At 37.3% G+C, this 14,866-nt stretch overlaps 1 protein-coding gene across 1 annotated transcript in view; it reads right to left on the bottom strand.

Moving 5' to 3' along the window:
• The window catches only part of NUBPL (NUBP iron-sulfur cluster assembly factor, mitochondrial), a 229,892-nt gene that overhangs the window by 34,469 nt on the left and 180,557 nt on the right, over positions 1-14,866 (bottom strand). The window contains exon 8 of the mRNA XM_004017882.5: positions 10,509-10,594. Within this exon, the coding sequence (XP_004017931.4) occupies positions 10,509-10,594 (86 nt within the window). The remainder of the gene's footprint in view (positions 1-10,508; positions 10,595-14,866) is intronic.

Here is a 14,866-nt window from a genome sequence, read left to right as displayed (position 1 = left end):
TCTATCTTCATGTAAGGTTACCTGTTTCTAAATTGCTTTGTAAGGTAGGTAGACTTGAGGTATTAAAATTGAACTTTCAGGGTCCAAAAGACAAACTAGATTTTGAAAAAGCTCCCAGGTAGATATAAAGAACACTTGACTCTTGAAGGCATTCAAGGGTGAAGACGTGAAACTCCTGGTCCAAATGGATACTCTACTGCCATGAATGGTGACTGTGCCAGAAAAATAATGAACTACAGTTTTGATCCTCATCACTCAGAACAACTTATGGGGTCTTTGGTTTAAGAAAAAAAATGATAAGAATCAATTATTTTAGGTTCTAAGATCATCTAATTTCTCTTAGGAGACAATATAATCATTAACCCTTACAAATAAATACGACAAAGTTCCATACCACAGTAGGATTCTTAATTTTTTGTTTGCTTTTAGCCAGCAGAAAAAATAAACCACAGGGAAAGCAAAATTCCAATCTCTCTCTTATAAAATAATTAACTATTTGTAAGGCTGCAATAGTTATATTAATAGAATTTTAAAAATTAATTAAAAGGAGGAAAAAAAGCTCAGTGCCCAGAACTAACCTTTAATATATTTGTTGCCAGGTCAACTGCAGCACAGACAGCTAGCTGCTCACCAAAACCCATTCTCATCTTTCATACTTAGCATACAGCTATCCTGTGCTTCCCAGGCTCCTTGAGAAATATGACTGTGGTCACATAACACAGCTTTAGTTAAGAGAATGGGCACAGAAGTATAGAAGTATGCGTGCCACAGCTAGGCCTCGTCCATAAAAATCTCCCATGACATGGCTGTACTGTCTTTCTCTTCTGGCTAGCTCAAATGAGGATGGCCCAAGGGTGACCTTAGAAGTCACATTTTAAAATGGCAGTGGTCTTTAAGCTTAAAAGACTTTGAGGAATAAAAACCACCATGCTCACCTGTTCACATACTAGTACTGTTATATAAGCAAGAAATAAAATTCTACCTAATCTGCATCATTATAGACCTTTTGAGGTCTGTCTGTGACACCAATTAGTTGACATTAAATAATGTAAAGTGTAAGTAATACAGAATTTCAGACTCTAAATAACTTTAGAAACTTAATAATATATGAAGAGAACAAATTAGGCCCAACAAAAATACTCAACAAATAAGGAGATCTCAAAGACCCTATTCACCTAAATTTTTAAAAATTTTCTTCTTTAACATTCTTATTAGCAAATAAAGAGACCAGTCAAAATACCTTGGCCAATACATGAACACCTATGAATTATAAATTTATGTTTCATGATATGAATAATAAGCAACATTAATTATATAACATTATATATGTATATATATAACATTATATATGTATATATATAACATTATATATGTGTATATATATTACATTATATGTGTGTATATATATATAATATTATATATGTCAATCAAGTGTTTAGATTGTTCCAAGCACTATACTAAGCCCTCATTTTTTCCCTCAATCCTCTGAGGGAAATACTATTATAATTCCTATATTATGAATGAGAAAACTGAGGCACAGATTAAGTAACTTGCTCAGGTCATTGCTAAATGTGACAGATCTGGGATTTGAATTCTAGCATTCACTCTCCTGAGTTCACTCTTCTAAACTACTATGTAAAAATGCCTCTATAAGCTGCACTCTATTGCCTTAACATTATAATACAGTTTCTAAAGTAATTTAACTTGCAACCATAAAAGATATACTTAAAGAATATAGCTCTCCATGTACTTAGAAAAAATCTGTGTATAAAAGGCTACAACTATATAGATAAATTAAAAAATGTGGTACAGTGAAGAGAAGGGACAGTCACATATATCATGTGATGGAATAGTACTAAAAAGGCCAACACCAGTCTCTTCCTTGCCAAACACTTTTAAATCATAATCTTTAGAGAATAGGATACGGATTTGTGACTGAGAATCTAATCTCTTATTTCTAGTTCACCAAAATCCTGAGAGTAAAAAACTAGCTCCTGGTACATTGATGAACGGCAGCATAACTCAAAATCCCTTTGATTTCTGACTTTTTTCCAAACCACCCTACCCTATGTAATCAATTGCTAAGCATGTCTGTTCTTCCTCCAAAATGTTAATTATGTTATTCATTTTCATTGCCATTATTCTAATTAGACCCTCACTAGGTGGCAAGAATACACAGAAGAACTGTACAGGAGGGATCTTCACAACCAAGATAATCACGATGGTGTGATCACTCACCTAGAGCCAGACATCCTGGGACGTAAAGTCAAGTGGGCCTTAGAGAGCATCACTACGAACAAAGCTATGGAGGTAATGGAATTCCAGTTGAGCTATTTCAAATCCTGAAAGATGATGCTGTGAAAGTGCTGCACTCAATATGCCAGCAAATTGGAAAACTCAGTAGTGGCCACAGGACAGGAAAAGGGCAGTTTTCATTCCAATCCCAAAGAAAGGCAATGCCAAAGACTGCTCAAACTACCACACAACTGCACTCATCTCACATACTAGTAAAGTAATGCTCAAAATTCTCCAAGCCAGACTTCAGCAATACATGAACCATGAACTCCCTGATGTTCAAGCTGGTTTTAGAAAGGGCAGAGGAACCAGAGATCAAATTGCCAACACCGAATGGATCATCGAAAAAGCAAGAAAGTTCCAAAAAAACATCTATTTCTGCTTTATTGACTATGCCAAAGCCTTTGACTGTGTGGATCACAATAAACTGTGGAAAATTCTGAAAGACATGGGAATACCAGACCATCTGACCTGCCTCTTAAGAAACCTCTATGCAGGTCAGGAAGCAACAGTTAGAACTGGACATGGAACAACAGACTGGTTCCAAATAGGAAAAGGAGTACGTCAAGCCTGTATATTGTCACCCTGCTTATTTAACTTATATGCAGAGTACATCATGAGAAACACTGGGCTTGATGAAGCACAAGCTGGAATCAAGACTGCCGGGAGAAATATCAATAACCTCAGATATGCAGATGACACTACCGTTATGGCAGAAAGTGAAGAGGAACTAAAAAGCCTCTTGATGAAAGTGAAAGAGGAGAGTGATAAAGTTGGCTTAAAGTTCAACATTCAGAAAATGAAAATCATGTCATCTGGTCCCATCACTTCATGGGAAATAGATGGGGAAACAGTGGAAACAGTGTCAGACTTTATTTTTGGGGGGGCTCCAAAATCACTGCAGATGGTGACTACAGCCATGAAATTAAAAGATGCCTACTGCTTGGAAGGAAAGTTATGACCAATCTAGATAGCATATTCAAAAGCAGAGACATTACTTCGTTGACTAAAGTCCATCTAGTCAAGGCTATGGTTTTTCCAGTGGTCATGTATGGATGTGAGAGTTGGACTGTGAAGAAAGCTGAGTGGCGAAGAATTAATGCTTTTGAACTGTGGTGTTGGAGAAGACTCTTGAGAGTTCCTTGGACTACAAGGAGATCCAACCAGTCTATCCTGAAGGAGATCAGCCCTGGGTGTTCTTTGGAAGGAATGATGCTAAAGCTGAAACTCCAGTACTTTGGCCACCTCATGCGAAGAGTTGACTCATTGGAAAAGACTCTGATGCTGGGAGAGATTGGGGGCAGGAGGAAAAGAGGATGACAGGATGAGATGGCTGGATGGCATCACCAACTTGATGGATGTGAGTCTGAGTGAACTCCAGGAGATGGTGATGGACAGGGAGGCCTGGTGGGTTGCAAAGAGTTGGACATGACTGAGCGACTGAACTGAACTGAACTGAACCTATCACCTACACTAGTGTTTTTGCAAGTTTCTATAACTGTTTTATAAGAGAAATATTTGACATCTTGATCTAATACAAAAACACATGTATATGTGTTTATGACTGAGACCATATCCCTATGAAGTAACACTTTCTCTTCCTAAGAGCAATTTACCCTGATATTGTTTTAAAACTTTGGTTATATCTCTCACCGTATTGATATCCTGACTCACTGGTGGGTCACAGCCTGGACCGTGAATGACTCTGACCATTGCTAATGCTTTCTTATTGCCTCCATACTCCTGGCTGCTATTCTACTTATCTCCACAAGATTAATTTCTTTCTATGTTCCATTCTAATCTTGTCTGTTTCCTATCCAGCATTCATTATGCATGCCTCTAAACATTTCAAGAAGAATGTCCAAATTCTTTAACCTAGTATTTAAGGTTTGACCGAACCTGAGCCTAGCTAGCAAAGACACATAGAAATATATTAATTCAACTATAGACAAACTGAATAACCCTGAACACTCATTTTTTTATTTCCTCATTTTTTTCAGACTGAATTCTGTCCCTTCCCTAGTCTCATGATAAACTAATAACAATCCTCCTCCACTCATTCATTTAGTATATATTTAGTGAGCAGCTGTAGGTTCTGGGGGCTTCTGGTAGCTCAGCTGGTAAAGAATCTCCCTGCAATGTGGGAGACCTGGGTTTGATTCCTGGGTTGGGAAGATCCCCTGGAGAAGGGAATGGCTACCCACTCCAGGACTCTGGCCTGGAGAATTACATGGACAGAGGAGCCTGGCAGGCTACAGTCCATGGGGTCGCAAAGAGTCAGACACGACTTAGTGATTTTCACTTTCTTTCACTTTCATATATTGTGGACACAGTAGGAGGTCACTGGTCCCTGTACCCACAGAGTTGACAGTATGGCACTATAATGTGAAAATACTGACGAAATGTGAAAACAGTTACGAAAGGGGAAGCAGAGCATTACTGAATCGTACACTAGAAACAGCTTACCTCGTTAATAGGGTCAGAGCAAGCCTCCAAGAGAAAAAGCCATTTAATTTAAGCACCAAAGGATAAAAAGGATCTACCAAGTGAGAAGTGAGGGTAAGGGTTCTGAGATATGAAAACAGCACGCTGAGGACCATGAGAAGAGAAACTATGGAAATCTCAAAGAAGTGAAAGACAACCTGTTTGCCTGGGGCAGAGAGAAAGCCAATCAGAGCGGCCTTGAGCTGGGAACAGCAGATTGTGGATGGCATTATATAACAGGTCAAATGTTAGTGTAGGAAGGAACATTTGAGGATATTTAAGATATGTTTCTTGCCCTCTAAGAACTCAGATTCTTCTGTTGGGACTGATAGGTAAACTTATAGTGGAATAAGAGGCAAACTAGATATACACTCAAGTAGCTCACAGAAAGAAGTATTAACCTTCTCTGGCAGGTTGGGAAAAGCTTCCTAGATGATGTCATGCCTGAGCAGGAATTTGAAAAATGAATATGAACTGGAAATGGCTTTTCAAGCCAGGGACCAGCATGTACAAAATTACAGGAACATTAAAAAAAAAAAAAAAAAAAAGAATGCCAAACATGGCTTTCCCATGAAAATTCTCCTTGATAGCCCAGAGAAGAAAGAGTTCTCATGTCCCTCAGAATTCAGAGCCCCTGCACCACAATGGAGTTAGTCTACAAGATGATAAGGTGCTTGAAGAAAAAGGCTTCATTCTCACTTAAAAAAAAAAAAATCATCAATTGAGCTTACCATAGTAATTTGCTTATAGAAGGCACTCAGTGTAAGTAAATATATATTTGCAGAATAAATAAACATAAGTATTTGTTGAACTAAAATGACTAACTGACCCTTTATATATAGAAAGAATAAGAGAGGAAAAATACTTTACTATGTGCTTCCCTGGTGGCTCAGGGGTGAAGAATCCACCTGACAGTGCAGGAGACATGGGTTCGATCCCCGGGTCGGGAAGATCCCCTGGGGAAGGTTATGGCAACCCACATCAGTATTCTTGCCTGGAGAATTCCATGGACAGAGGAGCCTGGCAGGCTACAGCCCATAGGATTGCACAGAGTCAGACATGACTTAGCGACTAAACAATGACATACTTTAATATACTTTTCAACATCTGGAAAGGAGATTACCTAAGAAGAAGGGGCTGGGTAGTGAAATCCCTGTGACTTTACAGTTCAAACAGAAGAGGAAGGGCCCTAAATTGAGGTGTCTGGGCCTTCCTTATCAGTCAGTCCAGTCGTGTCCGACTCTGCGACTCCATGGACTGCAGCACGCCAGGCCTCCCTGTCCATCACCATCTCCCAGAGTTTACTCAAACTCATGTCCATTGAGTCGGCGATGCCATCCAACCATCTCATTCTCTGTTGTCCCCTTCTCCTCCTGCCTTAAATCTTTCCCAGCGTCAGGATCTTTTCCAGTCAGTCAGTTCTTCGCATCAGGTGGCCAAAGGATTGGAGTTTCAGCTTCAACATCAGTCCTTCCCATGAACATTCAGGATTGATTTCCTTTCAGATGGACTGGCTGGATCTCCTTGCAATCCAAGGGACTCTCAAGAGTCTTCTCCAACACCATAGTTCAAAAGCATCAATTCTTCGGCGCTCAGCTTTCTTTACAGTCCAATTCTCACATCCATACATGACTACTGGAAAAATCATAGCCTTGACTAGATGGACCTTTGTTGGCAAAGTAATGTTTCTGCTTTTTAACATTTATAAGGGCTTTCCTTATAAAAGGCAAAAAAATGGATGAGAATGACACAGTACATAATCATCATTAAAAATGTGTGAGATGAAAAAATTATTGTTATTTTTTAAAACTGTCTATCTACAAATACTGACATAATCAAGAATTTGGCAAAGTTGATACCATTTTGGGCAGAGAACAGAGAATTTACTAGCTCTTCTTCTCCTTCCCCTAAGGAGCCTTGAATTTTAGGAAATTATTTAAATTAATTTCAAAACATTTTTGTAGACATTAATAAACTCTGACCATACCAATGAATTCCATTGACATCACTGTTTCCATGGTAACTAATGCACTTCAACAGGGGGAAAAAGAGAATAAGACTAAAAACCAGGGAAAAAATGAAATAAAGTGGTATAAACAAAGCATAACATTTCTCCTTTGCATTTATGGAACACTTTCTAATTTCAAATGCTTTACCATTACTCAGACTGCAAGGCTCTTAAGTGCCAGAAGGATCTCAGAGGTCATCAAATCCACATCTTGCTCAAAGCCAGGATTCCCTTCACAAGGCAGCTACACCATGGCTGTCCTCTAACTGCTTACAGAGCTCTCTGCTGGGAAGTTCTCATTCATTTAATTGCAAAGATTACTGAGCACCTGTCTTGTTTTGCAGGTTAAGAGCTGACTACAACATTCTACCGCTTTTCCAAATTTTTTGCAGTTTAGAAGGCAAAGAATTAAAATGGGTGAAGAATGAGGGCTATAATAAAGACAATAGACAATGTCAAAAAAATAACAGAGGGATTATGCAATTCCAAAGACTTTCATTTCCACTCCTCGTCAGCCCCACACAGCCATGACCAACCATCTCCTGTACCTTGTCATGACCCAGGACTGCTCTGACTCTGCAAATTTATATTCCAACATTCACTTTCACTTTACGAACATCTCCTTTTTTCCATAACTAATCCTGCCCTAGTCCCATAAGCCTTATGCTGCCCAGTACTTCCTCACAATACTTTCTGGTTGACAGCTCAACTTTAATCCTTTAGTGACACCCACGTAAGAAAATTCTGGCTTCCTCTCTTTTAAAAACTTTTCTCTCAAGGATTTCATGCTCCTTTTGAGTGAGCTGGACACTTGCCTCTGCACTCATCTTACAGAACTAGAAGTTAAGCACTCACTTATACGCTGATAGAACGGTTATTACCCTGACCTTGGAGTGGCAGTAACAGAGCATCGGCTCAGTTATCTAATTCCTGCCAGAAAGACGGATTATGAATTACTTGTTCTCATAATTTTGGGTGGATAACTATCTAACTTTTTGCTGATTTATACTTTAAAATCTCATATAAGTTTTCTTATTAGTTATCTGAGTAGGTGCATTACTTGCATCTAGTTTATCTTGGAAGGCATAATAGGAAATAAAATTGTTCAACTAAGTGTTTTATCGAGACAGTTTTCTATCTGAAGCAGGTATTTGGTTACTATTGCTTTAAAATTTGTCCAAGCTAAAATTTAATTTTATAAGCTTTTGCACAGCAAATGAAACCATAACAAAATGAAAAGACAACCTATGGACTGGGAGAAAATATTTGCATATGATGCAACAGATAAGGGCTTAATTTCCAAAATACACAAACAGCTCATACAACTCAATAACAAAAAAACAACCCAATCAAAAAACGGGCAGAAGACCTAAATAGACATTTCTCCAAAGAAGACATTAAATGATACTCAAATCACTAATTATTAGAGAAAAGCAAATCAAAACTGCAAAGAGAAAGGCCATTACTAAAAAACCTACAAATAGCAAATGCTGGCAAAAGCATGGAGAAAAGGGAACTCTCCTGCACTGTTGGTGAGAAAGTAAATTGGTGCAGTCACTATGGAGAACAGTAAGAAGGTTCTTCAGAAACCAAAAAATAGAGCTACTGTATAATCCAGCAATCCTACTCCTGGCCATATATGCAGACAAAACTAAATCAAAAAGATACATGCACCCCGATGTTCACAGAAGCATTATTTACAACAGCTAAGGCACAGAAACAACCCAAACGCCCAGTCCACCAACAGATGGATGGATAAAGATGCGGTATGTGTACACACATATACAACGGAATGTTACTTGGCCATCAAAAAGACTGAAATAATGCCATTTGTAGCTACATGGATGGACTTAGAGATTATCACACTAAGCAAAGTAAGCCAGAAAGAGAGATGAATGCCATATAATGTCACTCATATGTGGAATCTAAAATGTGACACAAATAAACTCACTTGTGAAAAAGAAACAGATTCACAAACAGAACAGACTTGTGGTTGCCAGGGTCACGGGGTTGGATTGGGAGTCTGGGATTAGCGGTGCTAACTATTATATATAGAATGGATAAGCTACAAGGTCCTACTGTGCAGCCCAGGGAACTATATTAAATACCCTGCAATAAACCATAAAGGAAAACAAAAACAAAAAGTTCCACTTTATAAGCTCTAAAATCTAACCAAGAATTAAACAAAGCCATTGGGAACCTCGGAGATGGAAGCATCATTTTGGCTTCATACTGAACACCTGTTCTAAACCACACTTTGGCACAAATCCACTTGCTTTTGATGAGGCACACTAGGAGGAAGAACCCTCTATTTATGGTTACAAAGATGATGAAAATGTGTTCATTACCTACAAGGTTTCTTTTATTAGTATTCTTGAGGATCTAGGAAAGAGTAATGCCTCTCCTCTCAGTTCTGCTTCTTTTGAGCATCAAGCTCTTTTTTAAAAAATTTACGGAAGTATAGTTGACTTACAATGTTGTGTTAACTTCTTTTGCACAACAAAGTGACTCAGTTATATATATATATATCTATGTTATCTTCAACTAACCCCAAACTCCCGTTCCTTTCCTTCCCTATTCCTTCATCCCCATGGCAACCACAAGTCTGTTCTTTATGTCTGTGAGTCTGTTTTTGTTTTATCAATAAATTGATTTGTATAGCACTTTAGATTCTACATATGAGTAACATCATATGGTATTTCTCTTTCTCTTTCTGAGTTGCTTTGTTTAGTATGATAATCTCTAGGTCTATCCATGTTACTGCAAATGGCACTATTTCATTCTTTTCTGATGGCTGAGTAATAGTTTATCTTCTTTATCCTTTCATCTGTCAGTGAACATTCAGGCTGTTTCCATGTCCTGGCTATTATAAATAGTGCTTCAAGCTCTTTTAGTTAACCTCACAGAAATGGACAGTCTTATAATGGCCCTATATTTCTCTCCCTGTGATTGCCTGAAGATACATGGCATACTGCTAGCACACATCTAAGCCCCTTAATAGCATGCACATCGTTTACAGACTTCACTCTGACTCCATCTGATTTTAATTGTCCTTTCTTTCCTTTTTATAAAATTTTTATTTTTTGCCACTTTGTATAGCAAATTCTTACTTTCAAGAAGATGGTGAGCTATAAATGAGTTAAACTGTAGAAGACAGAAGGAAAAAAGTCATCTACCTAAATAATTTCCCAAAATTCTCATTATTTTTTTAGTCAGTGACAGCTACAAATAGTTGAGAGAGGGAATAATTGTTCAGAAAACTCATAACAAAAAAAGAAAACTCATACCTGAAGGATGTTTCATAATTTTCTTTGATTAATATAATGTGCATTCCTGTTTCCCCGTATATGTGTATTTTTAAAGTAACAATTAAAGTGAAGTATGGGCTTCCTGGTGGCTCAGTATAAAGAATCTGCCTGCCAATGCAGGAGATGTGGGTTCAGTCCTTGAGTCAGGAAAATCCCCTGGAGAAGGAAATGGCAACTCACTCCAGTATTCTTGCCTGGGAAAGCCTATGGACAGAGGAGCCTGGCGGCTACAACCCATAGAGTCGCATAAGAGTTGGACATGACTTAGCGACTCAACAACAACAAAAAATGAAGTAGGGTGCTCATACAGACTTCCACCCAGGACTAAATTAAATTTTTGTATTTCTCAGTAATCTGCTTTTTCAGTTAGAAGCATTTCTTATTTTTCCAACAGTGAAGGTGTAAATACTTACAGGCACGTGGACTTTTCGAAACATCTCAGCCCCCCTGTGTGCATCCATAAGTGCGATGTCCTGAGGCGTGGAGACAATGACAGCACCTAACCGAGAGAAAACAGAAACCATAGCAAAGTGATGCTACTATTTAATTCCATATGGAAATACTTCCAAAATTATGTTGCCTACACACTAAAAGATTCTATCATATTAACTGTTTAGGTAATCTGTATAAATTTCACATACATGAATAGGAAAGATAAGGAAATGTCTGTTTCGTTCTTGCCAATTTTTGACTCCTCACTCCTAAAATTAAAACTGACCTGTGATTCATGATCACAGCTGAATCATCAGGATCTTCTTCCCTTTCACACACACACAATGTGCTACCTAGAAGATGCACAAGGTATGCTTTACTTTCAAGAACCTAACAGCCTACTTGGGGAAACCCCCAAATTAAGGATTCAACACGATATGCTAATAAGGGTTATAATAAAGGCAGACCTAGGGTGTTATGCAGTTATAAACGAGGAACAAAGGAAAAATAACTAATTCAATCTAGAGGAGGATGGTGAAGGTGATCATGAATGGGGTGAGGAAACCAGTGACAAGAAGAAACCACAGGGGAAAGCTTCCAGAAAGAAGTGATACCCAGCTGAGCTCTAAATCTGTATTCCAGAAAACTCGCTCCTGTGGTTTATACGGTAGAGAATACTTTGGTGGGGATAAAACTAGGGGTTGTGGCAGAAACTTGGATGCAAAACAGGGGTAGCCTGAACTAAGGCAGCACTGAAAGTAGATGGAGATGGAGGCTTTCCTGGGTCTCCACTATTATCCCACAGTAATAGTTCTGAGTTATAGTAATAGGTTACAGTATAGTATAGTATAGTATAGTATAGTATAGTTATAGTAATAGGTTTTGAGTTTTGAGGGAAAGTGCAGTGCAATTTTTTTCTGTAAGCAGAAACTCAGGAGACCTGGTTATAATCTGTAGACACTATGAATTTCTTAAATTTGGGGGTTTCTTCTAGATGACAGACTGAAAAAATGAACATATTTTAGATCACCTGATGACCACAATCTTATAATTAAATATTTACTGCCATGACGTTCCAGCATTCCAAACCACCAAATTGGCAGTAGTACTTTGGCATTAGCCAATGAGAACAGAAGTCGGATTAACAATAAATAACTGACGGCATCAAGTGAAGGGCAAATGATACTATTACAGAGTACTACAGAGTCTGAAGGGACAATTTGAAGAAGACAGAACAGAGAAAAGTAGCAGCAGAATCAAGCTCTCACAAAGCATGTGGCAGTACTGGCACACTAAACCCAGAGTAACTGTGCAGCAGCAGTTAGCTACAAACTCATCTTGCAATTGGTACTTTCATTTCAGCCAAAACTTCATCTTTCATATTAAATTAATGTCATTAATTTGAATTTTATTGATCTCATACATTTGCTTGAATTTAATTTGTAAGTTTTGTAGTTTTTAAAAATTATATAAGAGCTATAAGCTTAAGGAATTTGTGTTTACGCTTAGTTACGTAATCTACTAATAAAAATAAGTCTATTTGGGGCATGAGCAGATTATTTTCCTTTAGAAGAAGGGCTTATTCATTAGTCAAGCTTCAGAAACACTGGCCTGGAATTCAAACAGAATGAGAATTCAAATTTTTATTCCATAGCTGACTACCAGTGTGACAAGGGGAATAACTTAATCTCTTTGAGATTTAGTTTCTAATTTACAAAATGGCATAGTAATTCTTAGGTCATAGGATGCAATAATTTGATGAAGTAATGTATATAAGATACTCAACATGATGCCATAGGTAAACATTCAGTAAATGGTAGCTGTTGCTGTTGGTTATATTTTTATTATTTTTATTACTATTATTAGTAAAAATGTCCTAGAAGTTGTTGGCAAGGTCATTTTCATATTTGCCATTAGGCAGCTCATCCAACTTTTTGAACTATTCCATGGATCACTACATTCTTCTATTTTGAATACAAATATTCTATTCTTCCCAAGAAACCCAAAACAAACCATTTCTCTTTTTCCTCTTTTAAAGACTGATGGAAATAACTTGTGCAAAAATATACTCAATTCTGCACATCCAGTGTATTTCCATAATTTGCCACCTTCCCAGTTCTGTTATCATATCCAGGCATTTGGAAGAAAATTATGTGACTAACCTTGGGCAAATAACTCAGAATCACTCCAGGTCTCAGTTTCCTTAGCCGTAAAATTAATGCAAGGGCAGACAGTCTTTAAGGTCTCAGCCAGCTCTCTGATCACGCGATTTTGCATTCCCTCTTAACTGTAGTTTTCAGTTCAACCTGACTGCCTCAGTAATCCTTTTTAAGCAAATGTGAAATACCACCCCCTCTAAGAATTATAGTCCCTCAGTCTCAGAGCCATTCTCTTCACCTGTAAACAATGCCCCCCACCCCTTGGCTATTTCCTCTAAATTCTCTCATAATGATAAATCAGTACAGAGGGGTTTTCTATTAGCCTTAAAAAGTACCTTTAGCTTTAAGATAATATAAACATTTTTTGGTTGAAACACACTGCACCCACTGTATTACTACTACACAATATAGTTTCACAGATGGTTATTTTTCTCAATTTTTAATCAAACAAAATAATTATGCTGTACACAAAACAGGCACTTAATAAAGGATCAGGAATTTAAATAATTGTCCTATGTTTTCTAATTATCCTAGACTACAGCTCTAAGAACTCTTTGTAACTCCTTGAACCAGGAGTCAAAAGCTCTGAATTCTGGTTTTGTTGACTATGCTAATGCTCACTAAATCTCAATACATCTCAATTAACTTCTCTATAAAATGAACCTATTTCCACTGGTCTTATTTAAAGAGCTATTTCACTTTTTAAAAAATAACAAAACTGTTACAAAACTGCTTAGTGATAGCTATAAGACCCTAGAAAGAGGGATTAAAGTGTCTTGGTTTTCTTTTACTTAACACTAACATGGTATCACAAATAAGCATCCATGATGCCTGAGTGTTTGTAATTTAAAAAGCACCACTCATACATCATCATAAATTTCTGACAAGGACAGACAACAATCATCTTCCATGTTCCATAAAATGCTCATAACACATGTAAACATTCCACTGGAACTACCAGCTACATTCATAAGAGTTTTTGGTGTAAGATTTTTTCCCCTTAAATATATGTTCTTAACTATTGACTAATTGCAATGTAATCAGTCTTCAGGATGCAATTTTGAGAAAAAAATGTCTAGCCCTTGTTAAACAACACAAAAACATAACTGACCCATACCGAAATCACTACACCTCTTTCGCTCTACCAAATTTTAGTGCACTGCACATGTACTATTCCAGACACCCTAAAGTGACCTCCAGAAATTATAAAGAAATAAAGTAAACAAAAGAGAAACAAAATCTCCAGGGAAATTAATCATTAACCAATCTGGGCATCACAATGCATATTTTTCAATTTTAAAGGAATTATGTTGGTTTTTGTTACTCACCTCTTAACTTAAAATATGATCTCTAAATCTGGTATTACAGTTTATCTCTACAATTCTTGACTTTCTACTTAATGAATTTCAATTTTTCTCACAGATCCTGGAAAATGAACCAATATGAACTAGCCTAGATTGTTCCCCTCTATACCATCACTGATGATGTCACTTCAGTTTTGTGACGGTTTGTTAGAAAACTTGTGCTCCCTCTACTGACCACAAGGAATACTAATAGCAACAAAGAGAATGTTTACTTTGCAATAAATATAATAATTTTCAAGGGGTAAAAACAGAGTACCATAAAGTACCATCTCAAGAATTCCATGAAGAATTTTCTATCCATTTTCTAGGGTAAATGTCTAAGTCTAAATAAATAATATTGTTTAAATGTTATTTTCCAAGTTGTAATCTATGTAAAAGGCATTTTAGTCTCTGGGATTTACTATAAGAGGTTAGTTGTCTATCAGATTCTGGAAAATATGTAAACATCTTGAAAAATAATTATTTAGAGTATTGTCTTAACTGCTAATTCTCCTGAGTATTGAGAGGAAACTGCATTTATAACTGCATATCTAGATTTGGGTCCAAGTTCAGAGCAGTTAGTTCCAATAGTCATGTATGGATGTGAGAGTTGGACTATAAAGAAAGCTGAGCACTAAAGAATTGATGCTTTTGAACTGTGGTGTTGGAGAAGACTCTTGAAAGTCCTTTGGACTGCAAGGAGATCCAACCAGTCTATCCTAAAGGAAATCAGTCCTGAATATTCATTGGAAGGACTGATGTTGAAGCTGAAACTCCAATCCTTTGGCCACCTGATGCGGAGAACTGACTCTTTTGAAAAGACCCTGATGCTGGGGA

This window comes from Ovis aries, chromosome 18, assembly GCF_016772045.2.
Source record: "Ovis aries strain OAR_USU_Benz2616 breed Rambouillet chromosome 18, ARS-UI_Ramb_v3.0, whole genome shotgun sequence".
NCBI classification, from domain to species: Eukaryota; Metazoa; Chordata; class Mammalia; order Artiodactyla; family Bovidae; genus Ovis; species Ovis aries.
The sequence above is the reverse complement of the archived record's forward strand: the minus strand, read 5'-3'. Positions and strand labels throughout refer to the sequence as shown.